The sequence below is a fragment of the Dipodomys merriami genome, unplaced genomic scaffold (assembly GCF_024711535.1).
Source record: "Dipodomys merriami isolate MVZ:Mamm:240054 unplaced genomic scaffold, mDipMer1.0.p SCAF_13, whole genome shotgun sequence".
Taxonomy (NCBI): Eukaryota; Metazoa; Chordata; class Mammalia; order Rodentia; family Heteromyidae; genus Dipodomys; species Dipodomys merriami.
The window spans coordinates 2780341-2807325 of NW_027202604.1; the positions used below are offsets into that span (position 1 = coordinate 2780341).

The window sequence follows — 26985 nt, forward strand, 5'->3', positions numbered from 1 at the left end:
CCTGGGAGTAAACTGTAACCGTTAACTTCTGGCAGTTTCTAAAGTTACAGTACTTTGTTGTTTGATTAGAAATCATAACATCATCAACAAACGCAGCTCCAAGAAGTATAACTTGATCAGGGAATAATGTCTGTCATCAAAATAAGAATTCATTTGTGGGCTAACAGTTCTATTATAAACCAAAAGGGATGATTTCTGCTGAACAAAAGCAAAAATTCTTAAAGAAATTTGGCAAAAATGTCCTCTTTGCTCCTCCATGAAAAGTGGGTTATTGCATTAATCAATCAAAGCCTTCAGGTTGGGGTTAAAAAAAAGAAGCAGTTTTTTCTTAATAAATAAAGCCAGGAAATATTTTTAAACACTCATGGTCTTGAAAACCTGAGTAGTTGAAAGAGGGAGATATGGTCTCACAAAGGGAAAGACCAAGGCACAGCAGGGTGCCAGCACTGTACTTACATCCAGGAGTCCATGGGCACTGTCACTGCTTTCCTTGTTGGCTCTGCACATAGCTTGATAGTCATACAGGGTAATTCTAGAGCAAAGAAGGGAAAGGAGCTTCACAAATTGAGAAAACACAGGACCTAAATGGGGCTGTGTATCAGCCTGGAGGGCTGTTGTCAGCACGGAGTATACCAGTCACAAATGCAGTGTACCCTGGGGAACAAGGAACAAGGAAGACTCGTGTGACCCTCTAGCACTTGGGAGGATGTTCTTGGGAAAGGTAGAGTGAGATGAGAAAGCCTGCCAACTTGATAGCCATTTTGGTCTGAAGTAAGGTAGATTTGCAGGAACCAAGATACTCCAGAGGGAAGATGAGTTCTGAACTGGACATGGGCTCTGATCTCCATGGTGGATGATCCCTGGGAAGGAGACCCTGGGCTAAGAAATAACAGGATCTTTAACTTTCTCAAGCTCTAGGAAACAGTGGACAATTCTAACCGGTTCCTCACTGGCCCATTGTGCCTCTGTCCCCAACCTTGTCCTACAGGTCTCTCTATACAGGGCAATTTCTTGGCAAGAATTTGCATTGACCTCTGTGTTTCCTTCTGCTTATCTCTTATGCCAGAGTCAGGTGAGAGAGCACAGGGTTGAGCGTACTGCCTGTGGCTAGAGGATGGTGGATATTAATGCAAGCTGTGCCTGATTTAGAAAGTTGGTGCTTTTACATAATATATACAAAGTTTGATCTTAAATTGCTTATCATATTGCCATGCCTCTTTGTGTGTGTGTGTGTGTATGTGTGTGTGTGTGTGTGTGTGTGTGTGTGTGTGTGTGTGTGCTGGTCCTGGTGCTAAGGGCCTGGATACTATCCCTTAGCTTTCTTGCTCAAAGCCAGCACTCAACTATTTGAGCAACAGCAGCTCCTTTTAGAGCTTTTTGTTAGGTTACTGGAGATAAGTCTCATGGATTTTTCTGCTTGGGTTGACTTTGAACCACAATCCTCAGATCTCAGCCTCCTGAGTACCTAGGATTTCAGCACCCAGTTTCATATTTCATTTTTTCACATGTCAAATGACTTACAGAGATGCTCTGACAACCAAATAACCAGTAGTGTACAGTCGACACCATGCTTAGGCTCTTAACTCTATATTGTTCCCAAAGGCCCAAGGAACAGCAGTGTGACATTCTCGTTGAAACTGGATTGACACCAGATATAAAACTCTAACTCATCCATTTAATCTTTTGACACCTCAGTTTCATATTGTGAAATGGTGAAAACAATTACTCCTTTGAAAGGTGCTCCTCAGGGCTAAAGAAGGTAGTCTGTGTTGAATTTAGTATAGTACTTGGTCATAGGAGACATTCAGCAGAAGGCAAAGCTGCACCTGCTGCTATTAGGATGTTAGGATGTTTTCATCATCACTATTAATTAATGGGATGGTGTTTAGAGCAGTTGGAAGAAACTCAGGTTTTACCCAGATGGCTGGAGGATAGACAAGCATGCTTCCTCAGCTCATTGGAATGTGCACTATAGAGTAAGACTTACGCTTTGCTATGGTAGTCCCAGGTGCTCTCTAGAGTGAGAGGTAACTATGAGACACTTCTGCAACTTTTATACACGGGCATTTTAGCCAAGGATCATAATGACAATAGCTGATGCCTGTTGAACTTCATGGAGTAACCTTAAGCAAAGCATTCTTCTAAATACATTCTAACAAGATAGATTCTGATCATCTCAGTTTTCCAGAGAGGCAAACCAAGTCACATCCAGTGCAAATATTATGCCTAAGTTCCCCTAGCAAACCAATGGAGGAGCCAGAACAAGTTGACAAGTTGGGGGCCAAGCTGGATCCACTTTGGCCTGCTTTCTGCTCAGAATTAGGATAAGATTCTCAGAGATGCTTTGAAGTAAGACCTATGGCCCATTCCATTGTCTTACTGGAAGGTCAAAAACAATGTTGTTCAAGATGAGGTCTCATAGCCAGAATCAACTCACAACTCAAGATGAAAAGACTGTGGGGAAAGTCCCCAGCCAGGCAGAGCCAGCTGGCTGGCAAAACCAGCTGGTTAGGCTTGTGAGGGGCTTTTGCCATGGTAACCACCCAGCTGCACAGCTGGCAGAGAGCTCAGGATTTTCATTTCCCAAAGGCTCTTACTTATAAGCTGAGGCCAAATTAAATTGCTCCAGGCAGCTCCCAGGCCAGGGCTTCTGTCTTTCATTGCAAAACGGGGGCTTTGTGATACCTCTGCTGCCAAGGAGGTTACAAAATGAACCTTCCTGGTCTTCTCTACATGTAGACACCCTTAACTAGATGTTGCAGAAAGAAAAACTTCCAGATTATTACCCTTTTTGAAGTGATTTTGTTACTGTTTTAAATAACTCCGTTTTGTGGCTACCTGTATCCTGTTCAGCTGATTATAGAGAACATGATAATTGCCTACTTTCATTGGGCTCTAAAATAGGCACCAAGAATCATGCCCAGCCCAGGAGTGGTGTAGAGCTCAGTGGCCCTCAGCTGCAGGAATTTATTCTCATTACAGATAACATGCCTCAATCCTCATGGCATCACTCCTAGCCACTTCAACCATGCTTGGTCCAAAGCCAGAAGCTTGAGGCCATACTACCAGCAGCTCTGTACTTCCATGAAACGTTGATACAGGCAAGCACAGTCTCTGAAGTAGCAGCTCAAAGTAAGGCAAACAAAGCATGGACAGCCCTATGCTGCCCGGGACATGGAGACTTCTCTACAATCATTTCACTAGCACTTTTCTTTTCCAGCCAGACAAACATTTAAAAATATTTTGCTAAGAACTAGAAAAGATTACGTTTAAAATTACTTACAATTTAAATTTATAAAGGTATAAGCTGAGCTCATAGGCTGGTTAGTAACCGTGGAGATCAACATTACTAACCACTATGTAAACATCTTAATATTTGTAAATACAGCCCTAGAAGCAGGAACAGGGAGACATTTGACATAAAAACCCATCATAGGACATAATTAAGCAACTCAGGATCAAAGTCTGAATGCAAAATGAATCACTGAAGTGGCATGGAAAAATATGGGCTCCTTTCTGAACTCTGGGGGCGCTATTAATGTGTAAGGGCATGAAGCAGAAACTCGGGAGCTCCTTAACAAAGGGACTGTCACAGTGGGAAGTCACATCTCACGCTTACATGCAGAAAAGCTAGACTGGGGAAAGAAGGAAAGCTCCACTATAAAAAGGCCCCTCTACCTCAACCCATAGCACCTTGCCAGCACAGTGCAACACCTCTCACACTGTCAATGGCAGTGAGCTTATACCACCCTGGCTTTAGCCAGAAATCACCAAGAATAAGTATAGATGATGAGAACTGATCACCAGCAGAAAATTGGCTTTCACATGGCTGTACTGGCCAGAAGCCCAGAACATGGAAGCCATGGTAGAGCACCTAAAGGAGGACCATGAGGCCTCTCTGTTTTGCTAGATTAGGCAGAGGGTTCTGTCAACAGCTAATCAACACCTTTTCTAGTCAGGTGTTAATAATGTATATATTTAAAAAAAGAAAGGAAACAAAGCTGTAGATGCTTCTCACATCAGTACGTGGTCTAGGTAATAAGAGCGAAAACTAATAATTGATTGTTTTCTGTTAGAAAGTAACCAGTTATTACTGTTACAGGTAATAGGATAGGAAACTAAGGCTCATAATGGCCAAATCATACTTTAGGATATTACTTTATGAGTTACTCGGATTCTGGTCACTGTAACAAATACCTGAGAGAAAGAATTAAAGAGGGAACAAGTTATTTTGGCTCTTAGTGTAAGAGGTTGTAGTCCATGATTAGCGGGTTCTATTGCTTTTAGGTCCCTGTCAAGGCAGAAATATCATATGGAAGTACAATAAGAAAAGCCATTCACCCAGTTGTAGCTGGAAAGCAGAGAGGAGTAGCAGGAAGGGCTCAGCCCCTTACTCAAGGAGGCTCCACTTGTCAGAGTCTACCACCTCCCAAAAGTCTATTCAAATTTTGAATCTTCTGGGCACTGTTGATTCAAACCTAAGGTCCCAGTTACTTAGGAGGCTGAAGTCTGAGGATCCAGGTTTGAAACCAACAGGGGCAGAAAAATTATGAGGCTCTTATCTCCAAGTAACCAGTAAAAAGTGGGAAGCAGAGGTATGGCTGAGTGGCAGAGTAACTGCTTTGAGCAAAAAAGTCAAGTGACAGTGAGAAGCATGAGGCCAAGCCCCAGCTCCAGCACAAAAACAAATCCGTAGATAGTGAATCCATCAAGGGAACAAAAATAACTTCCTATTATCCTTTGCCTCCTTGAGAGAAGCCTTGGTTTGACAAATAAGACCAAAAGAAGGTCTTCTGAAGGAATGGGGTCCTAAGAGTCCAGCCACCTCCCAGTATTACAAGTGTTTGCCTCCACTCACAGCAAGAGTGTTGCTCTGCTGGCCACATCTACTTCACTGAGGATCAAATTCATGAAACTGAGTAAGGGATACCTAGCTATTTGCTTGTTTGCTCATTCACTGGCCCATCCACACAAGTTACCTTTCCTTGATTTAAGGGGTAGAATGTCTGCCTGCAAAAGCAAGCTTGAGTTGAACCTTTAATATCATCACCTATTCCCTCAGCAGAGATGGAGAGGATCACATTTCGAGGTCAGCCTGGCAAAATGTTAATTAAAAGCAATTAATGTCACATTTGAAATTTCCTTTGCCTGTTTCTTTCATTGGGTAACAGAAGGAAAACATCTGAATTCTGCTTGGGAATAAGTTAAGAGAAAATCCCCTTGAGTAGAGAAACTGTAGGCTGGAGAAGCATCCTTGAGCTCTGCCAAGATTAGAGGCTATGTCTACAGTTCCGAGTAACTGCATCATAATAATGCCTGTGATGTGCTGAGCACAGGCCATGCAGACCTGCTGAGGTTGCTGATGACATTAGTAGTAGTGGTAAAACCCAGCAGCTGTTAGAGAGTTCTTATACATTCCTTGTCTGGCACCAGGCAGGCACACAGCCCAATGGCTAGATCTTCCATGGCCATTTGTACTCAGATGGCTTGGCACATGGCATGTTGGGGATGCCAGGAGTTGGGAACACAGCCCGGTTCTTGTGTTGCTGAAATGGATAATAAAGGAAACCATGGTCAATAGTCAGAGGATCTTCACTGTTGAAAGCACATTGTGGTATGTTGAAAGTGGTAGAGACTTCTAGTAGTCTTCTCATAGCTATTTTTCTCTTCTGACAAGCAAAAACCTGACTTTTTCTTCCTTCAGTATTAGGGAATTGAACTAAGGCCTCTTATTTGCCAGGCTGCAGAAGAATAAACAAGCAACATCTCTAGCTTGTTTTTCAATCTCTAGCCTGATTTTGCTGTCCGCACCCAGGCTTCAATCCCACAATCCACCTTCTTTTAGGTTTCCTGTCATCTTTGGGTTCATAGATTCATGCCACTGTGTTTGGCTTCTTTCCATGGAGACTGAGACTTATGAAATTTCTGCCAGGGCTGGCCTAGCACTGAGATCATGTGATCTCCGCCTCTTGGGTATGGGTTAGAGAAGGGATCTCATAAACTTTTGTTTCGGGTTTGGCCTTGAACCACAATCTTCCTGTCTCAGCCTTCCAAGTAGGTAGCTTTACAGGCATGAGCCACTGCACCTGGCTCTAACTTTTTGTATGTACTTTTTCATACTATGTTTTAGTAGTATTTCATCAATGGTATAATATTTATAGATAGAAATAGTAATAATAATAAAAATAGTATTTCATTAGGAAAATGAGGCCAGGCAATTTGGAGGCTACCTAACATGTTTATAAATTTCTTAAACTGAATTTTGTAAAGAATTTTGTTAAATTGGTAAAAAAAAATTGACATTTTGGATCTTTGTGAATCCTTCTGCCATCCTGGAGTACAGCTATGATACCTGGAACTCAGCAACTATTTTATGTCATTAACCTTGAGTTTAAAAATGAACTTGTAGGGAGGTATTTAAAAAATACTTGGGAATAGTAGTTCATGCTTATAATTTCAAGTACTCCAAGCAGGGAGAGAAAATCACAGTTTGAGGCTAGTCTGGCAAAAAGTTAGTGATACCTCATCTTACTAAACAAGCTTGTCATTCCCATTCAGGAGACATTGTGGTCTGAGATCAAGCCTATACATAAAAGACTATCTGAAAAATAACTTAAAGCAAAAAGGGCTGGGAGTGTGGCTTAAGTGACAGCGCACTTGCCTAACAAGTATAAGCCCTGAGATCAAAGCTGAAATACCTCAAAAAACAAAACAAACAAAGAAGTTGTTAGTGTTGGGTCTATGGTAACAAACATGAAGCATCCAAGTTATTAATTTACAAAGCATAAATGAAAAAATTTTCTATTGAAAGTATGGAGGTTCCTCAAAAGAATTCATATAGAGCTCCCCTATGACCCAGCAATCTGACTTTTGGGCATTTACCCAAATGATCACAAACAAGACCATACTAAAGCTACCAGCACAACTATGTTTATTGCAGCCTTATTTACCATAGCTAAAATATGGAACCAACCCAGATGCCCCTCAGGAGATGAATGGATCAAGAAAGTGATATATATATATATATATATATATATATATATATATATATATATATATATATATATATTATACACATATATACATATACAATGGAATTCTATGCCTCCATCAGAAAGAATGACATTGCCCCATTTGTTAGAAAATGGAAAGACTTGGAAAAAATTATATTAAGTGAAGTAAGCCAGGCCCAAAAAAACATAGGTCCCACGGTTTCTCTTTTTTGCAATAACTAGCACATGTCTGAGACAAGCAGGAAAGGTCAGATAAGTTGATGTTAGATGAAATGAACCCCAAGATAAGTATTCAAATGGTTTTTATTTCTTGCGATTGTTTCTAACACATTTATAAGATTATCTCTTTGTTGCTTTGTATATCCCTCCCCCAGGGTATAACCCCTGCTTTCATTGTATTTGATGTTGGTATAATTTGTGGAGGGGAAGGGAAAAAATAAATCGTTTAAATAGGGATACAGGTAGACACATTGCAACAATGAGATGTACAAGTCATTATGTTGAAAAACAATAGCAAGGGTACCATCAGGGTGAAGATGACAGCAGCATTATGGTTACTCTAATTGGGATTGTCTCTCTAGCAGTAGCTTCAGGATTTTACAGAGTGGTTCAGTGCAATCTCCTTGCCTCTGCATTCCAGAATGCTTGGCCCAGAAACACACTTGTCCAGACCAATCTGTCTCCTTTTTCTCCTTGTTCCCTTCAACGCCACCTCTGACAAAGCATACTTCTGTGGAAATGGTAAGGCCCACAGGAAGCCAAGAAGCCATTACATTCATTACAGGAGTTGTTGAGTATTAGACTTCAGTAGGGCAGTCAGTATTAAAGGAGAGCAGCTATCCAAACATAACAGACTTTTCCTTTCACACTCTAGACTCCAAGGCCAGGGCATTTGCTAAAATGTAATGTGATTACCAAAGGTGTGTGTGTGTGTGGTTGAGGGGACTCCCAGCTCCACTATACAGGCAGAGTAGAGCGGGTCCACGTATTGACTTCTACCTGGAGATACCATTTTTTAGAAAGGTGATTTCAACAGAAGAGGATCTGCCACAGGAATTCCACACAAAGAAACCACACTAATCAGTGTGTGGGTGAGGTGATGAGTACATTTGCCAGGCTCTATGGGAAAAATACCAGTGACCCTAGACAGAGGAAAGCCCAGGGATATTGCACTAGGCACAGCATAAAACCAAACTAAACCAGAAAAGCCACACACACACACACACACACACACACACACACACACTCACACACACACACACAAGCACATTGGCACAAACAACAATGAAAGAGAAATGGGGAAGACAATGGCGGAGAATGGTAACTACTGTTGGTAACTCTAAGCCAAAACCAACTCATTAGCCATCTATTTCCCTGCAAGCCACATGTACTCCATTGACCTTTCTGTCCTGAATCATAATTAGATATACAGCAACAAAAGGAAGGCTAGGCTTAGCAATTCATACCTGTAATACCAGCTACTTGGGAGGCAGAGATGGAAAGGATTGCAGTTTGAAGTCAGCCCTGGCACAGTTTGTGAGATCTCAGCTTAACCATGCTTGTAATGGCAACTCTGCAGGGTGTGTAACTAGGAGGATTTCAGCTAAGCCTAAACTAAGTGCTTGTTGAAAAATAACTTAGGTACCAAAAAGATTGGGAGTTTGTCTCAAGCAGAAGACTGCCTGTTCTAGCAAGCATGAGACCTTTATTTCAAACCCCAGGATAACAAAAAAATAAAAACAAAAGACCCTTTGACCTCCCAAGAAACCACAAAAATATTTTTGGTAAGAGCAAAATGCACAGAGAAAACACTCCTGTGGTGTGTATTTGATAAAAAGCTATAGCTTGGCCAGGCACTAGTGGTTCATGCCTGTAACCTAGCTGAGATCTGAGGATGGCAGTTTGAGCCCAGGCAGAGAAGTCCTCATGAGAAGCTCATCTCCAATTAAACACTCAAAAACCAAAGTAGAGGAACTGTAGATCAAAGTGGTTGAACACTAGTCTTGAGCAAAATTGCTCAGGAACAACGCCCAGGCCCCAAGTTTAAGCCCCAAGACACACACACACACACACACACACACACACACACACACACACACACACACACACACACACACATACACACACACACACAAGCAACAGCTCTCTTTAAGCCTTCAGTGAGGATTTACCTCATTTTCTGTTTTTGTTTTTAGCATTAGGATTTGAACTCAGGGCCTTGTACTTATTGAGGTGGTATTCTCTCACTTGATCTATGTCTCCAGTTCACTTTTCAGTGCTTATTCTTGAGGTAGAGGCTTTCTTTTTGCCTAGGTATATGCCCAACACAGAATTCACCAGTTTTGGGTTTTCCACCTTTACTGCGATTACAGGCAGGTGCCATCCCATCCATGTTCCCCCTGTGGAGATGGAATCTCATGGATGTTTCTGCCCTAGCTAGCAGAACTGAGGTCCTCTTCAGCATCTGACCCAGGATGGTATGACAGGCATATACCACTACAGATTGAAAAGGGCTCTCACAAACTTCTTTGTTTAGGCTGGCCTCAAACTACAATCCTAATCTCAGTATCCCAAGTAGCTGGGATTACAGGTATTACCCATCAGCATCTGGCTTTTAATCTGTTTTTGCTGGATATTGTGCATTTATCTGGCTCCATATTGAGCTCTTTTCAGTGTTGAATGTTAACATTATTACCTTCCTTCTCCCTGGCTCAAAAGTTATAAAAATGTCCTGTTTGTCCCCCTTGTCTAACCACTGGAGGTGCCATCACTCATAGGCATGAGGGAGTGGGGAAGGGGATGAGATGGGAAGAGGGGGAAGGTCCACTGTCAGGGTTTAGCCATAGTAGGCTGCCCTTCCTGAGGTGAAGTCTGATGCTTGGTCTTGCTGTCTCTGTACTCAGTGGTCCCTTCAGTATGGCTGGGTGGGAGACCGTCTCCCTGAGAACTAGAGGAGAGTACATCACCAGAAGCAGAGGAGGTCTATCTCCTCCCAACACAGCCTGAGAGAAGTGATACAGGTACTGGAAGACAGTCCAAGAAAGAGACCCAGAAAGATGGGTGTGGGGCTCTTCTGTCTAGGAAGGGATCCATTCAGACATCTATGTGTGTTTGGATGCAAGTCTGAGAAGAGGAGGAGGGACAGAGGAAATGGAAGGAGGCAAAGTATGGTTCAGGGAGTTGCCCAGCACAAGCAACCATTCTTGTGATATGATCCATACACCAGCTGATTGTGCCCCGTGGGGATTCCCTCCTGCTGTCACCACTGGAGAGGTCCAAGCAGGAGACCAACACACACTCAGAAGGACAGGCTATAACATGTACAAAATAGTAACTCCGCAGTTACTCACGCATTATGCCAGTTACTCCTTACTTTCAGGCTTATAAGCACTTTCTTCAGTCCTGTTTTGCTGCTGAGAAACACTAAAATTTAGTGAATGAAAACTGCCAAAACTCAGGCAACTCCAAGGCAAGTGGCAGCTAGCCTGGTACCCAGGTGCTGTTAAGTTGGTATTTCTTGACCCTGTCTGCCCAGGAGAACCACATGAAAGCATTTAAGAGCACCAATGCCTGGGCTTGCTTCCCTGATTTACTATAAATCTCTTGGGGTACAACTGGGGCATAGGTATGAGGTATATCTTAAATAGCCCCACAAGAAGATGCTATTGAACAGCCAAGCCTAGTGCTCTCCATAGGGAACATCTGCACAGTAGGCATCTTTGGGGGAGAGGAGTTGATCATTGATTACACAACAAGAGAAAAGTAATGAAAAGGATCTCAGGCATCTGAACTCTCACTCAAAGTTTAATCTGACTGCATAGCAATACCACTGCAGTTTGAAAATTGTTTTCACATATTTTAGCTAATTCTCAGGAAAATCCAGCAAGGTCCCCCCTCGTGGTGATAGGTAGGCTCAGAGAAGCTGAGAAAATATTCCAGAACATGCAGTTGCAAACTTGATGCTCTAGTCGAAGACTTATTTCAAAGCCAGTGTCACAGACGCTCAAACTCTTTCCTATGACTGACTACTTTTTCCCACTTCTTGCTAGATATTTGACAACTGAATTTGTATCACCAAGAGTAAGATGGCAAAGAGGGAAGATAATATTTCTCTCTCTCTCTCTCTCTCTCTCTCTCTCTCTCTCTCTCTCTCTCTCTCTCTTTCTCTCTCTCTCATTGTTCGTGGGGCTTGAACTCTGGGCTTGGGCGCTGTCCTTGCACTCTTCAGCTTGAGCCACAGTTTATTGGAGATAAGAGTCTCACGGACTTTCCTGCCCAGATTGGCTTTGAACCATGATCCTCAGATCTCAGCATCCTAAAGTAGCTAGGATTATAGGCGTGAGCCACTGGTGCCCAGCTTATATTTCTAAGTAGGGACAGTGTCATGGCCAATGAGAGAAAACCATAGAATCCAATTCTGAGAACTACAGGTGTAACGCTTTCACTAGACACAAATATTAATGAAAAAGATAAACAGCTAGACCAAGAAAGTCAAATGAGTCACTACTTAGGGAACTTACTTTCAGTGATAAGAACAAAGAAGGATTTGAAGTTCTGTGTTTGGAAACCAAAACGGCAACTAGACTCCTGCTATCCTATGAGAAAAGAAGGACAACCTGGGGACACAGCATGATCTCTGTCAACATAACTACCAGAAATTTGGCCCATCTTATTGCTCAGCTGGCTTCCCACTGGGAGTTTCATCATCCAGATAAGACACTGCTGAGCTAACACCTACCTCAGCTGCCTGTCATCTCTCAACAGGACTGGGGAAGCTCTGTGTACAGCATGAGCAGGTACAGGGCAGAGGTAGCAAATTCCCTGTGTTCATTCACACTGCAGGATAATGGAATCTAGCTTGGCTACACAGAGACAGGGGCAGCTCTTAATCATTCCTAACCTTACAATTTCCATCCATAAGATGAGAATGGGATATGTTTATACCAAAGGCTGGTTTCACAGGCCTAGGACCTGTATCAACATACAGCCCTGAACTTGAAAAGCCTCATGTCTGGTCTAATGGTTTGCCTTCAATGTCTAAAAGTCCTTGAGACTTGTAAACAAGTACCCTCTATTCCCAGTTTGCACTGGGCCTGCTATTGTGAAATTGGCCCTGATTTCTGCCTGTCCCACAGAGTTGGTAGAGGTCTGATCTACCATGCCACCCAGCTTGGCTTGTGGCAGGTGCTTAGGGAAAAATGCATACTATTATTTCCACAATGCTAAAGGTTCAGCTCTGATATCTGGCCTGTGGGTCATAGGTCAGCAAAAGGGAACAGATTCAATTAAAGTGACCAAGAGTGATCAATGCTGGCTTCCGTAGATTAACACATTGCCACAGATTTTTTTTTTTTAGAGATCTCTAGAGTTGTTCATTTGTTCACAGGAATGAGTCGTTTTCCTCCCTTGTGGTATTGCTGATCCAGATCTGCACATTTTGCTCACTGGCACTGCCAGGTGGAGGAGTTATTGAGTCACCCAGTGAGTCATCAGAACATTGATGCCTGGGCAAACATAGCTGCCACTTCATCAGAGAGAGAGGGGTGGCGAGAATGGATGAGAAGAGAGACCAAAAGGAGGCTGGCTCCCTGAGGGAAGGAGATGGGGATCTCCTGTGGAGCTCTTCGTTTTAGATGGTTTCTAAGGTTCTTGTGTAAGATCACTTCCTTTGCACAACATACATAAGCTGATGAAATCAAGAAGCCTTGTCAGCCAGCACCCTCCAAGGTGCTGAGAGGTCATTTCATGAAGGGATCCAATTTACCTGGGTTGATCATATCTCCAAAGCAGCCTAGCCCCTAGGGGCCCTGTGTCTTGGGCTGACAGCTTAATATGGTACATGACTTCAGTCCCCAGAGGCCGGCAGTTACTTTCACAGGTACCTTGTTTCAACGTTTCTGAAATGTACATCTTCTCTGAATAAAGGACTGTCAGCCTACACTCTCCACAGCACTTCATGTGGGAATGAGCCAGGGCGCTTGAGTCTGATTTCAAGGACTGTAGTGCTCCCGTGTCATAGTTTCCTCACCAGGTGTCATGGGTCTGTGAACACACACAGTGCCCACAGGAAGCAAAGCCACGACTGAGCCAAGATCAACAACAAAAATCATGGTGGCAGCTGGCAATTATTGAGCCCTTAATATATGCCAGCTACTATGCTAAGAAGCTAATGCTTATATTATTTCCTTAACTCTGACAGTAACCCTGAAAAATGATTCTTTTCTTCTTCTTCATCATCATCATCATCATCACACCTCCATTGTCCACACAAGAACCAATGCTTGGAGAGGTAATTTGACTTGCTCTAAGTCTTGCAGCTACTAAATATTAGAGTCTGGATTTGACTCTCTGATTCTAAAACTCAAACTTAAGTTGCTCACTTTGTTCCAAGGAGTCCACAAGGTTCAACTAGCTTTTGATGTCAACAATTAATGTCACAACTCCCAGTTCTGCCTTTTTCCCAAATTGGTTAGTTTTACAGTGAAAGCAAGTTCTAGATTCACCCACATTAAGGAGATCAGAAATTTAAAATTCGATTACAACCTTTGTCTTTCTTCCTCCAAACAGTTTGAACCAAACATCCAAGAAGGAAGAGGGAAATGAGTTTGTTAAACAGTTGAAACACATACTTTCAAATGAGAAACATATGTACTATTATTTTTCATCTTTTGTCTCCTCTCCTTGATGGAGCTAAAAACAAATTGACATGATACAAATATACACATCCACAGAAAGATAGGACAAACCAGGGAAGTCTTGGATGGTGGCAATCTAGGAACTGCTGTGCAAAGCTTGAAGAAGTCATGGAAAACTTGCTAACAGCCGCCCAAGGTCAGGTCCAAGCAGAGTTGTCAAATCTGAGTATAATGACTCCTGGAGAGGAAGTCTGGACTTGAATTGCTGAGGAGTTGGAAAGGGAGTGAATATCTGCTACAGGCAGGCCTGAGAACAAGTATGTCAGACATTGCAGAAGTGCTGGCCTCCTGCCAGATTTTTATATCATTTCTTTTCTCCCTCCCTTCTGGCATAAACAAGTTCTGGATTTTTAAAAACTGGGTCATCATATTTTTAATTCCCTGCTTTCAGCACGAAGCTCAGTTAGTCTTGTTGACTGGCTTAAAAGTCTGATTTCCTGAGTGAACATTTCTTAGCCAGTCAGTTTTAAGGGAGTAATGAACCCAGCGTGCCTGTCTTCCTGGCAGCAGTTACATAATGAATCTCATGATCGAGCTGGAGGACCATCCTTGCATTGCCTATCATTATATATTTAAATAGCAACATTAATATAACTATTAAAGCTCCACTTCAAAGATAGCAGTTCTTCCCTGGAGGTCTTGTCAGAGGATGGCACTGAGCTCCCAGATCTTCTGATACTCGGAGCTTAAGAAATGATGATTTTCCAATAAGCTTTGGTGTTCCTAAGAGCAAGACTGGCCTTGCCTGGAGGGAGAGGGGGCAGAAGGGGAGCTACCTAATCTCTGCTCAAGTTTACTAAGAGTTCTTACAACTGCCTAGAAAACTGGGCCTCCTCTGGGTTTTCCTCTAGCAGTGGACGTCAATTTATAGTCTCGTGGGAGAGGGTTTTAGGTTTTCCTTGGTTTTCTGAAGATATATCAGTGACTTTCTAAATTTCATCTGCCATCCTCGAGTTCCAAATTCCTAGGAAGTTTGACTGTTTTTTTCAGGTTGACAAAAATTCACTCCTCCTTACTGACCAGTTAAAACTTTTTTTACTCCTTCACGGTCACCCAAACCTGCTAGAACCTCTCACTCAGTGGCCACACCCACGTAATGCTGGCCTCCAAAAAACTCAATGTTAGGGGAACAGGGAAGCTCATTGTGAGTTTAGTTTCTAAGACTCATGTGTAAGGCATCAGATTTCAGTGAGATTTTTCTGGAGTTTGAACAGAGTAGGAACCACCCATGGGTTCAAATCTGGGCTTGCTTTTATTTAACCTTGGTTTGTTTCACATTATTTAGGTCAACTTTTAGATGGACTCAGGGGCCATGAAATTCTTACCTTTTAAAGGAGCCCATAGTTAACAATTTGTTCATCACCGCTCCTTCCACCTCACCAAAAAAGTCTCCAGTCTATGGGGAAGAAGATAAGATTGATGAAGAAGTATAGATAAATGATGATGCACCCAAATAGCAGGGAAGAAACATAAATAGTCTGGGTCCTGGAGCTGGAGTTTCTGATTTTCTGTTATAAAAAATTACAAGGGTACTAATGGTCAAGAGAAGCCTAGGAGTAACAGAAAAAACTATTGAACAGATGGGACTGTCCCCAAAACACATATGGCAGAATACTGAAATTGAAACACACACACACACACACACACACACACACACACACACACACACACACACACACACACACCATTATCTTTGGAAGGAGTCAGCACTAAGCTGAACTTAATCCCTTGTGATTAAAATGCTACTCCAAACAGTCAGAATAAGGCTGTGAAAGGGCTTCCTAAGCAGTAATAAAAACAATTGTTTATAATTCCTGGATGACCTGTTTAGGAAAATATAACAATGCACTTCCCCAGCCCTATAAATTTCCAGCAGTTGAGAACCCGTCCTTTCTCAAAATCACTTTCTCCAATAGAAGTGCTCATAGGTTGTTAATATTTTGACTAAGAATGAGACTATCCAGGGAGGCAACATGGCTGATTGGAATTTCAATGGCCTACTCCTGCATCCGGGCTGTCATCAGTTCATTGCCAAGCTGAAGGCTTCATGAGTCTACTTTTTGCTGCTGGATAGAATTTGAAAACCTTGAATGTTCTCCAGATAGCCTGGACCACTGTGATGGGGCGTCCTCATGAACTGAGGAGCACAGTTCATAGTAATAACCTTCTGCCAGCATCCTGAGGCTGTGCAGAGCAAAAAGGAACCTATTTCTACTCTTGAGTAGACAGCTGTGAGCACTCATAACATGTATGTGAGTACGGGAAGGTGTGACAATATGTAATGTCTAATATATATAAGACATTGTATTACTATTTCATTGATAATAATTTAATGAATGGCCTCAATCACACTAACAAAAATGTCTAGGCAGTGAGGCAAATTAACAGATTTCATCAAAGTCAAGAAGAAAGAAGAAGGAGGAAACATTTCTTTGAATATCAGACACTTCCTGTGTGACAGGAGAGAAACATTGGCAAGCTGTGGGTGTGTACTGATGCTAAGAGCAAGAAGGACATTTGTATTTTGTGTGGGTATGTATGCCAGTGTCAATGGAACTGGTTGTTAGAGGAAGAAGAATTATCCTAATTGGGGGGCAGGGAGCCAAACATTAAACAAGTCCAGGCTGAGCAGGCTGGCAGATCTCTTGCCTAATGCCTCTAGCAGAAGAGAGAGGGAGGTGGGGGGCAGGAGCAGAGTGAGTGTGGCAGCCATGGCTTTGATAGAATGAGTATTTCCTATTTCCATGGTCTGTTGGCTGGTCCAAGGCTCAGCACAGGAAGATCAACTCCAACTCCTGTGTCCCAGGCCCAGGCCCTATCTCAGCCCTCAGTGACTTTGGCAGAAGGACAGAACTCTTCCCAGGTGATGCATTAGGGGTCTTGTTGCACAGACTTCTTCATTTCTCAGTGTTCTTCCTCTCAGCCAAATGCACATGTGATCACAGGCTGATGGGCTTTGATTTCATCCTTCCTCACATCCACCAACTGAACAATGCCCAGTGATGTTCAGTATTGTAGGTGACTGCATGGACATTTTGAGTCTTGAAGGCAAATTTACATCCGATCCTACCATATTTCCAAGGATAAGAGGAGAAATAGAAGCACAGATCTTGCTTCTTTTTTTTATTTGTTTATTGTAAAGATACTGTACACAGGAGTTATAGTTACATGAGTAACGAGTACATTTCCTGTCGATCTTGCTTCTCAAAGTCACTGTTTTAAATCAACAAATCACTGAGCTCAGATCTGAAAGATCCCCCATAAAGACAATTAATTAACTTATTAAGCATCACTATCATAGTGTTGACTTTTGAGAAATTGAAAAACATTTCAAAGAACATTCATTATATAGAACTGTAGTATTCTCAAATGTTAGAGTTATTAGAAACCACCCATAGTCAACTATCCTTGTTTTATAAAGTTTATCCTGAGGGTCAGACAGAAAACATATGCCCCTCCTGCTAATATTATTTTATGATGAACTATGAAATTCATACTTTTTCTTATTTTAATATGCCTGTTGAATTTCTAATTGAAGACATTTGAAGGCTGTTGAGTTTCTCATTTTGACTTTGGAATAGTGAGATTCCTATGTGCAGACTATGTGCTCACTGTACATGGTCCAAGCAAATGGAGAAAATTCCTCTCTTCTCCTTGACACTAGTCCCTCAGTGCTGTGGGCCCAGGTTAATCCTTCAACTTAGATGACTGATTTTTAAACAGGAAAAACTACAAAGAAAACTGAAAACAGTAATTCAGTAGGAGTGTGTGTATGTGTGTGGGTTTGTGTGTGTGTATGTATGTGTGTATGTGACAGTTAAATATCAGAAGGAGAAAAAGCTCTTTAAAGTTGTTCAAACTCTAAGGCACCTTTCAGGCAAATGTTCCTCATGTAGCACAGGCAACTCTAAAACAAGGTTCTATAAAATGAGCATTTTACGGGTATGAGAACAGACCATGGGCCCTGGGGCCTCCCCCCTCCCCCGTACCTTTCTGGGAAGTAAACACTCTTTGGGGCCTGCTGAGAAGTTGGCTGTGACAGTCCTGGAGGGATGGAAATAAGGCTAATAATCAGCCTCCTGCTTCTTCCCTTTAGCTCATTGTCTCCAGGTTGTCTTCAATACCATAATTTGCACTACCTGATCTGAACTCATTCCAAGCAACCTTACTTAGAGTTGAGGGATTTTCCACTCACCTGCATGTAGTCTTCAGACACCAGAATAAACCCATTATTGTCTATGAGGTAACAGTTCACAGTCTAGAAAACAAAAACCACAGTTTCAACTTCAGGTCCTCAGACTGCTTTTACATGCAATGACGTACTTCCAGCCTCAGAGAAGCCCATTTAGGGGGATGGTAGGGAAATTGAATTGAGGAGACTGAAAAGGCTTGCTGGCTCTGTATATTCAAGCCATGGCTAAGCTAACCCTAGAGTTGACTCTGCAAGACTAACCAAGACGGGATGCCAAACAAGACTTAAACAACCCAGAATGGGATAAAATGAATATGCATTAAAAATGACAAATTATAGTTTGTCTATTTCCTAGGAGCAAAGTATCTAGAAGCCCCTGGACCTGTACCTTTTGGTGGCTTAGTAAGTAAATCGCCAGCACAATGCCATTATTCTAATGATGTATTAATGAAAACACCTTGTCAGCTTGCAGGACCATCAGGGGACCAGGTAGTATTTTTTAATTTGTTCATACACTGAGTCAGGGGGAAGGGTTAGCCTTCTGCAAAAAGGGGCCCCTCAGGCCTCTAAGGTTTTTCAAACTGTGTTTTTAATTGGAGCTGGACTTGGGGGCAGGACTATTAGCTTTGGTAACTTAGACTTATAAATTGTGGAAAGCAAGGTAAGCCTGAACCTCCACTTCCCCCATACTCCTTTAATCTAAGTGAATGGCTTGCTACAGGCTAAATTTTAATTATAGTGCTGTAGAGTTTAAACTTAAAGCTTAATTCTGTCCTTGATGTAACTCAGTTTCTATTTATTGCAGCTTTACATACCTACTGCAACATTTAATTTGTAACATATCTTTACCCTGAGCTAAATTCCTGCTAGCTCCAGGCTACCACAGGGTTGGGGTTTTCTGGAACATTGGCCTATGCACAGGGTTGTCTTGAGTGGAGGACAAAAGGACAGTAGTGAGTAGGTTGGAAAGGTTTGACCTTTATTTCTAGATAGTAACTATGTTGAATGGCCAGAAAATTAAAAGCCTTTCTAGCACCTTTATATAGAAGATCCAGCTGCTTTAAAAACAGAGCTTGACTTGTTTATAAAACAGGGTCAGATGAATGACTTGAGTAACCTGGTCACACTCTGGCGGTTTGCAAAAGCTCTTGGCTTCAGGGACACTACTTTGGTCCTGGAGAGAGTCTTGATAAACTATCTTTATTCTCGAGACAGCATTATGGAAGCATCCACAGAACCGTGCTTCTAATAGGGGTGTTATGATCTTTACATAGATTTACATTTAATTTTAATGTTAATTTAATTAAAATTAGAAACAACTAAAATGCCCATTCTTGAACCTAGGATGACTCGTATTTCAGATATTCGACATCTAACCCTGCTAGTCACTACACTTTTAGATGTCAGTATTTGTACAAAGTAATTATGTTATCCAAGACAGCAATATCTTTGATTATACTAGGAGCTGAAAATGTGTTACCCCAGGCTACATTGGATTATGTTTCATAAATCCATATGCTTGTTGACTTGAATGCCATGATGTTTACTTTGGGGATACAAATAGCAGCAAAACACCCAATAAATGCATACTGAATACAAAAGTAGGTATTCCTCACAGTTTCACAGAATATCACAAGATATCAGCTCTCTCCCCAAATTCCTAGTTATAAAATAAGTTCTTACCCAAACATCTGTAATTGATTAATAATAATGTATTAACATCTATATCCTTGATCACTATCTCTCTGGCAAACTGATGATCACAAACACCACAAATCTTAAGAAAGACGCAAGATGTCACACAAAGTCCATGAATATGAGAACATCTTTTGTCCTTAAGGATGCTATTGACACATTAGGACTAATCGGTAATTAGAAAAATTCACAAGACAGGAGAAGTGCTTCCAAAGACAATGATTTCAAAAGCAAGTAACAAGGAAGCCCCAGGGAAGGCTCATCAGATCAGGTCTTTTACTGTATTTGACCCTCTTTGTGGTCACTCTGGGAAAATTAGGTGTCAGAGTCTGTATAGTGGGCCATTTAATAATTTTATTAGAAACATTAAATGTCTGACTCCATGAATGCCTCTCCCCCCTTTTGGAGAAATACAGTACAATTACAGCTATAAACTGAACTGGTTAAAATAAACATATTTTCACAATTCCTACTTTAAAACAATCTTCAATGAAACTTTTCATTAGTAGTTGTGAACATCTGGTTCTCTCTCAGATCTTGTTTCTTGGATGTGAGGAGCCTTCTGATAGTGGCCAGCACTGAGTGGAAGGGAAGTCAGACCTGGTTTTCTCCTCTCTTCTTCAATGGAAAGAACAGAGTGTGAAGCCTGTTTCAACACAAAGCCTGGAAGAGCAAGCTATGAAAATGGATGGGTGGCAAGCCTGGGAAATCACCAGATGACAACTATCACACAAAGACATTGTTCATAAGACTTCATTGTCATGAAGAGGGGCTGAAGAGGAAGAGGGCAATGCTGGGGAGGAGAAGAAAGAGCAATTATAGGAAGCATTGGCCCAAGCAAGCCTTACTTTTCAGAAGTCAAGTAGGTGATTATCCTGTTGAACAGGGGAAAAGACAGGCCACAGATATATCTTCTCTAAGGTCACACAGCTAAGCACAAGGCCACATGACCTCAAAGCCCATGCTGTCTCCTCTATCTTCCAGACTACAGGATGTACTAGGAGCTCAGGGGCCTACCTTCTTAGAGAAAGCTTTATTTGGAAAGAGCAATCCCTTAACCTACAGCTAGCTAAGGACAGATCTTGTCTGCTGCTGCTTATCATAAGACACTACAACAGGTGGCAGAAAAGTCAGCCAGAATAATGCCTGCACCAAGTGCTTGGGGTGCTACTTTTATGGCTGAATGCAAGAAAAACAACACAAGTGACTGTGTTTAGGTTAGTTTGCTCAGGTGGTTGTGACCACAATTACATGTTCCTGAGTTCCCTCAGCACAGCAATTCTTAAGCTAATATCTGAAGCCAAAAGACTCTGTCAGATATAATTTAGCAGGGCTCTGCATATATCTAACCACTTGTTAAAGAAGGATCTATGGAAGAAAACAAGCACAGGATAGGCTATAGCCTAAATGTCACCCATGTAGTCAGTCAGCTTAGCTTATATTCTACTAGATGGTCATGGACAAAGGAGCAAAGAAAGTCTTGTCCTGGCCTATAAGGACACCGTGCTCTAGCCACTTCTTCCAAAGGTGCCCTACTTGTGCCCAGCAGGTAGTCATGCACTGCTGGGCACAGGCAGGGAAGAGCCTTTGTTTCTCCTATACTTGTAGAAATGCATGAGAACACTGGCATTTCTTCTTTGGACTATGTTTCTAGTTAACATTCTTAAAATAGAATTCCCCATATACTTCCATTAGAATTTCAGGACAAGAAGTGGAAGTTGCTGAGCATTATGGAAATGTTTTTATTTCAACTGAACAATGCTGAATTTAAAAAGATTTGGTCAACTTATTAAGCAAAAGCAAGAACTGCTAACTGACAAGTCACATGTCAAAATCTGGGTGCTGAGTCACTGATCTGGGCCTCTAATCTGAAAGGTATCATTACAGGCAACACTCTGTTGTCTACCTATAAACACAAAGATATAAATTAAGTGACTAGATGACTGCTTAAACAGATCTCCTGTCAACAACCACTAGGATTAAATTATTACTGAGCAGTATGGTGAGTGGAGTCAGCCCACAGAGCTAGAGGGCAGAATGCTAGGTGAACAGCTCAGTCAGGACAAAATTAGCCTGTCTGTTCAAGGTTTCTCTATAGTCACTTTATGAAAACTATTTAATTGCCTTCCCTGTACTCCCCCTCCAATAACAGGAAATACAGGAGATATTTCTTCAACTTTCCTTCATTAGTCTATTCTACCTTAACCCCACATCTTCAACCCCAGCTCCTTGTTATAAGGTGCCTGTCCATCACTGAATCCCAAAGGACCACTAAGGGAGAAATGAGAACTTCCCAAACAAAGAGACTTGTATATCCAATTATCCAGCAAAAAGCTTGAAGTGGAGGTGTGGCTCAACTGGTAGAGCACCAGCCTTTAGTGACAAATTGAGCTAAAGCATGCCCTGAGTTTAAGCCCTAGATTTGGCATGAGAGAATGTGAAGAAGGGAGGGAGGGAAGGAAGGAAGGAAAGGAAGGAAGGAAGGAAGGAAGGAAGGAAGGAAGGAGGGAAGAAAGGAAGGAAGGAAGGAGAGAGAGAGAGAAAGAGAGCAAGAAAGAGAGAGAGAAAGAGAGAAAGAAAGAGAGAAAGAAAGGGAAAGGAAAGGAAAGGAAAGAAAAGGAAAGAAAAGGAAAGGAAAGAAAGGAAAAGAAAGGAAAGGAAAGGAAAGGAAAGGAAGAAGTAAAGAAAAAATCAACATTACTCAGAGAAGACTGATTTGGGTTCATAAAAGCAGATACCAGACACTAAAACCTACAGCCTAAATCCCTGTATGGGAACTATGCAGTCACAGACTGGGAGGCAAAAGATACTGGGGAATGAAAATCCATAGGGCTGACTCGGGTGTTAACTGGAAGACAATATCAGCTGAGACTAAGACCAGAAGCTCTGACAGTTGGTATTGATGTGACTGTGAGCAAAGTCTTTGAACCCTGGAAGTCTCGATTTTCTTTTTGGAAAAAAAAATAGTAGATAGCAAGTACTTTCCCACTGGGTGGTTGAGAAGATGCAGTGGGAGGTACATGGGTAGTGCTGGGAACAGTTAAAAAACTTCAAGAACATGTGTTTTCATCCCCTCAGCCAATGGCTATTGGCCACTTATCACATGTCCTAATTCTACAATTCCAACATTTCTCAGGGAGTGAAGTGGTTACACTCAAAACAAGAGGTCCTTGCTGGGCACTGGTGGCTCGGGCCTATAATCATACCTACCGAGGAGACTAAGATCTGAGGATCAAGGTTCAAAACCAGCTGAAGCAGAAAAGTCAGTGATGTTATTTTCTCCAATTAAAGCCAGAAGTAGAGATGTGGCTCATGCGGCAGCATACTACACTTGAGTGAAAAAGCTCAAGGTCCTGAGTTCAGATCCCAGTACCACTGGTTGGCTTAGTTTGGTGATTTTTTTGTCTTGCTGCAGGGAGATGCCTTTGTTTATTTTGAGGCATGTGGGGGGTGGGAAGGGAGATTTGGTTCTTTCACCTGAAGTTGAAGCTACAGTCAATATGTCTGATCTCAAAAGAAAATGTGCCACTGCGTACTACTCTTCTCCAGGTCTCCTAACCTAATCTCTAATATGTCAGTTGTAGGATAACTTGACCCTTCATTCTTACCACTTGCTCTATCATTACATTATAGGCCAACTATAATATCAAAATCCCATCTGTTTGAAATAATTTTATTGCAAAGTAGTCACTTTGGTAGCAGTGACCTGTGTCCCTCCCTCAAATGACCCTCCCACCAACTCCCTGGCCAGCTGGGGTTGCTCCAGACATGGAGATCCCAGCTGTATGGATGTAGCTCTGCTTCTAGGCCTGTAACAAGCCAAGGCATCTCCTATTTAACAGAGGCATTCCTGCGGACACTCAACGTCTTAGCGATTGGTAGATACTATTGATCTCTAATTCTCTGGAACAAGAGAGAGTGGAACAGAATTGATTATGAGGTTTTTGGCCCCCTCCACCTCCTCCAGATGCCTTGTTAGAGGTCAACCTTCTCAGTTTCCACTGTCTTTGCAAAGTATTGCTTCTCTGACCAGGAGATGGAGGTTGACGATACGTAAATGAGAAAAGAGAGTGGCTGCAGTGAGGAAATACCGGCTGGGTCAGGCTGAAATGGGAAGTAAACATGGCATTCCTCCTTCCTTTGTATCCTGAATGCCAACCAGGTTGGCTTTGCTTACTGGCAATGCTGCAGATGGAACCCAGGACCTTGTACATGATGGGCTAGTGCCTGACTAGTATGCTACATCCTAGCTCTACCACGTTTGCTCTGCCACCTCCACGCCTTGCAGGAGTATTCTCTACCTATGAAGTTCTTCTCATGCATTGTACACCATCATCAAAGTCCTTTCCTTCCCAATCTGCCAGGGACTTAAATGTCACCACTTCAGAGTAGCCTCTGTTACCAGTGAGTGTTGGCCACTCCATCCCACTTATCCCAGTTAGTGATTAGATGTGCTTGCCTTCCCTGATACCCAGTAATTTGCAGGAGGCAGAAGCCATTTCTAAATCAGTTTTCCACTGTATCTTTCATGGTCAGACAGACCTTGGTCCCTAAGAAGGGCCGAATAACATGTTTGAAAGAGTATTTGAAATTGCCCCTAATAAGCTCTGAATATAACATTTGCCCCATGCAAAGTCTTTTTAAGATTTCAGTCAGCACTATGGCCAGATCCTCCAAGACACATGGCTCAGGCTCTGACTGGACAACTAAAGATGCACACTCTCCCACAAGCCTCACGCACTCCTGCTGAGGTCCAAGGAGACTGCCGATGGGGAGACATTGGGGCTGGAGGAAACCTAAGGCAGGCAAAGCATGTCTGATCAGTCTGGGCGAGTGAGGTAGGTCTTCAGTGCAGTGGACAAGCCATATGAATTTGTGAATTCTTGCAGCTGTTCAATGGGCCTTTGATTACATGAGGGAAGCTGGGGATTGGAAAGGCTGGTCTCATAGGCCTAATTAGGTAATAATGAAAAGAGAATAATCCTTGGAAAAAGTGTCCTGGGAAAATGGAATTTGGTCTGGGTGGGAAGGAAGGTTGAAATGTCCAATAAAACAATGACAGTTTCCTGGAGCCAAATTTTAAGGCTCAAAGAGGAAAATAGAAGATAGTTTCAAAGTGCACACTGAGGACATTTGAGCATCAGATCAAGTTAAAAAAATCATAAAAATTCAGGGCTTAATTTTTCCCTCCCTCCCATCTTCCCTCCCTCCCATCTTCCCTCCCTCCCTCCCTTCCTTCTCTCCTTCCTTCCTTCCTTGCCTTATGGTTGTTAAATGCTCTACCACTTGAGTCAGCCCTCAGCACTTTTTGCTTTAGTGATTTTTCAGATATGGTCTCATACTTTTGCATAGGTCCAGCCTGGACTTTGATTCTTTTACCTCTGCCTCCATGTACCTGGCATCATAGGCTTGCACCTTCAGCCTAGCCTGTTTTTTTGTGATAGTCTTGCAGCCTTCCTTACCAATTCTGGTTTTGAGCTTCAATTCTCCCATCTCTGTCTTCCAAATAGCTGGGATTACAGGCACACACCAGCATATCAAGCTTAATTTTCAAAGTACGTGAATCTTTAAAAGACAGTTGCCTGGGTTTCTCTCAATGGCTGCCAAAAAGAGATCGTTAGTGGTAAATAGAATATCACAGCCTGTACTTACAGTGCCACAGTATGTGTGCCATTATTGTCTGAGCCTTCAGATACAGGTGAATCATGACTCAGACTTGTTAGGCTTAGAATTAACATTCAGTGCTTGCCTTTTGCTCTGCTAAGCAATTTTTATTACCTCACCCCCCCCCCATTATTCACCATTACTCTGTGACATGTGTATTTCAATCTCTATGACTATGTAGTGGAGGAAATTGAGTCATTAAGAGGCTCAGAGAACTGTCCAAGTTCACAAAGATTATTTATTGTCAGAGTCACAGCTGGAGGCTCATCAGTCTAATTCTATGACTTGTAACTATGCATTGTCCTATATAACCTGTAATACCAGTCTCTGAACAAAAGATGCTCTGTATGTTTCCAGATTGGAGACCCATTTCCACTTCTTCTGTATGTAGATGTGCTGAGGCTAGTTTTAATCATCAGATTGTTCAACCAACTATCCATCTAGCCTATTAACCACCCACTTACCCTAACAACCAATGAATCAACTAACCAACCAACCAGCTATCCAAACTACCAGCTATCCCACCAACAAACTAACAACCTTGATTTTGTTATTATGAATTTGGGTTAGTAATTATATCCTCTGTGCAAAGTGAAGAGTTTAACACAGGGCCACATAACACTGACTAATTGCACTCTTCCCTGAGTTCTTGTGCTGATCATTGCAATAAGACATCACAGGTCATAAAGCCAGAGGGAACTGAGACCCACTTGGATATCCTAGAAAAGTTGCCCCTGAACTTACCAAAGCATGTTGGTCATAAAATTTCACAGGATGCTCTTTCCAAAAAGAAAATTATTTTTGATCTGATGATCAGAAAAAGTTGGGTTTTCACTAAAAATCTGATTGACTGGCTTTTATTGTTTAGATAGTGTAACTCTTACATTGATCATAATTAAAATTACAAATTTTATTTTAAGCTGACCCCTAAACAGTTGGGGCCTGACCCCCCCCCTCATTTTTCTGTTTTAACGTCATCCTTTCATAGTTATGAGATTATTTCTCTTTTGCATGCTTTATTTTGAAATCAACTTCTAATCTGTTTAAATTTGGTTAGGGTTTCTTAAAACTTGATGTAACAGAAAACTGTTAGTATGTGATTATTTATAAAGTTTAGTTTGGGAACACACTGGTTTTTAAATAAGACACAGAAAAAGGCTACTTAAACTGAAGTGAAAAGTCCACCATGTTTCTTCTACTTGTACTTAAGTAGAAGGGACACTGGACTTAATGTTATAAAATCCTAAGTCTGATAGACAGACTTAGGGCCCATAATTTTTCTTCTGCTGATGATGTTTAACCCCTTAGACGGAGAAGGAAAAGGAGAGAAAGAAGAGTTCTAAAAGAAAAGCATTAGGATAGAATGAAAAATTCTTGAGTTTCAGAACTTTCAACTCTAGATTTTCTGAATATTTATTAAATGAAATTAACTAAGCCAGTTAATTTCTCTCATCTTCTATTTTCTTATCTACTAGATAGGCCAACAATTCCTACAAGTTTCACTGGATGGTTATAAGACTGGAAAGATGCCTAAGTCATGAAGGTAAAGCTTTAAGAATTGCATGACTTTCAAATGATAATAATGTCTATTGCTGCCTATAAACAAAATTTCCCCATTCCAATAGTGCTATCCATGAGGTCTTTAAACACATTTCTCCAGCTTTTATAACCAAACTATCTTATTAGAGGGGAGGAGTAAGAAAACAAAAAGGAAAAGAAGCACATG

The 26985-nt window shown here is 41.8% G+C and overlaps 1 protein-coding gene across 2 annotated transcripts in view; it reads right to left on the reverse strand.

Annotated features, from left to right (window-relative positions):
- Cacna2d3 (calcium voltage-gated channel auxiliary subunit alpha2delta 3) overlaps positions 1-26985 on the reverse strand; it is a 940778-nt gene that overhangs the window by 65286 nt on the left and 848507 nt on the right. For both annotated transcript variants that reach the window (XM_070018501.1, XM_070018499.1), the window contains 3 exons: positions 17904-17966; positions 15034-15104; positions 457-532 (listed from right to left, as the gene is read on the reverse strand). In XM_070018501.1, the coding sequence (XP_069874602.1) occupies positions 457-532; positions 15034-15104; positions 17904-17966 (210 nt within the window). The remainder of the gene's footprint in view (positions 1-456; positions 533-15033; positions 15105-17903; positions 17967-26985) is intronic.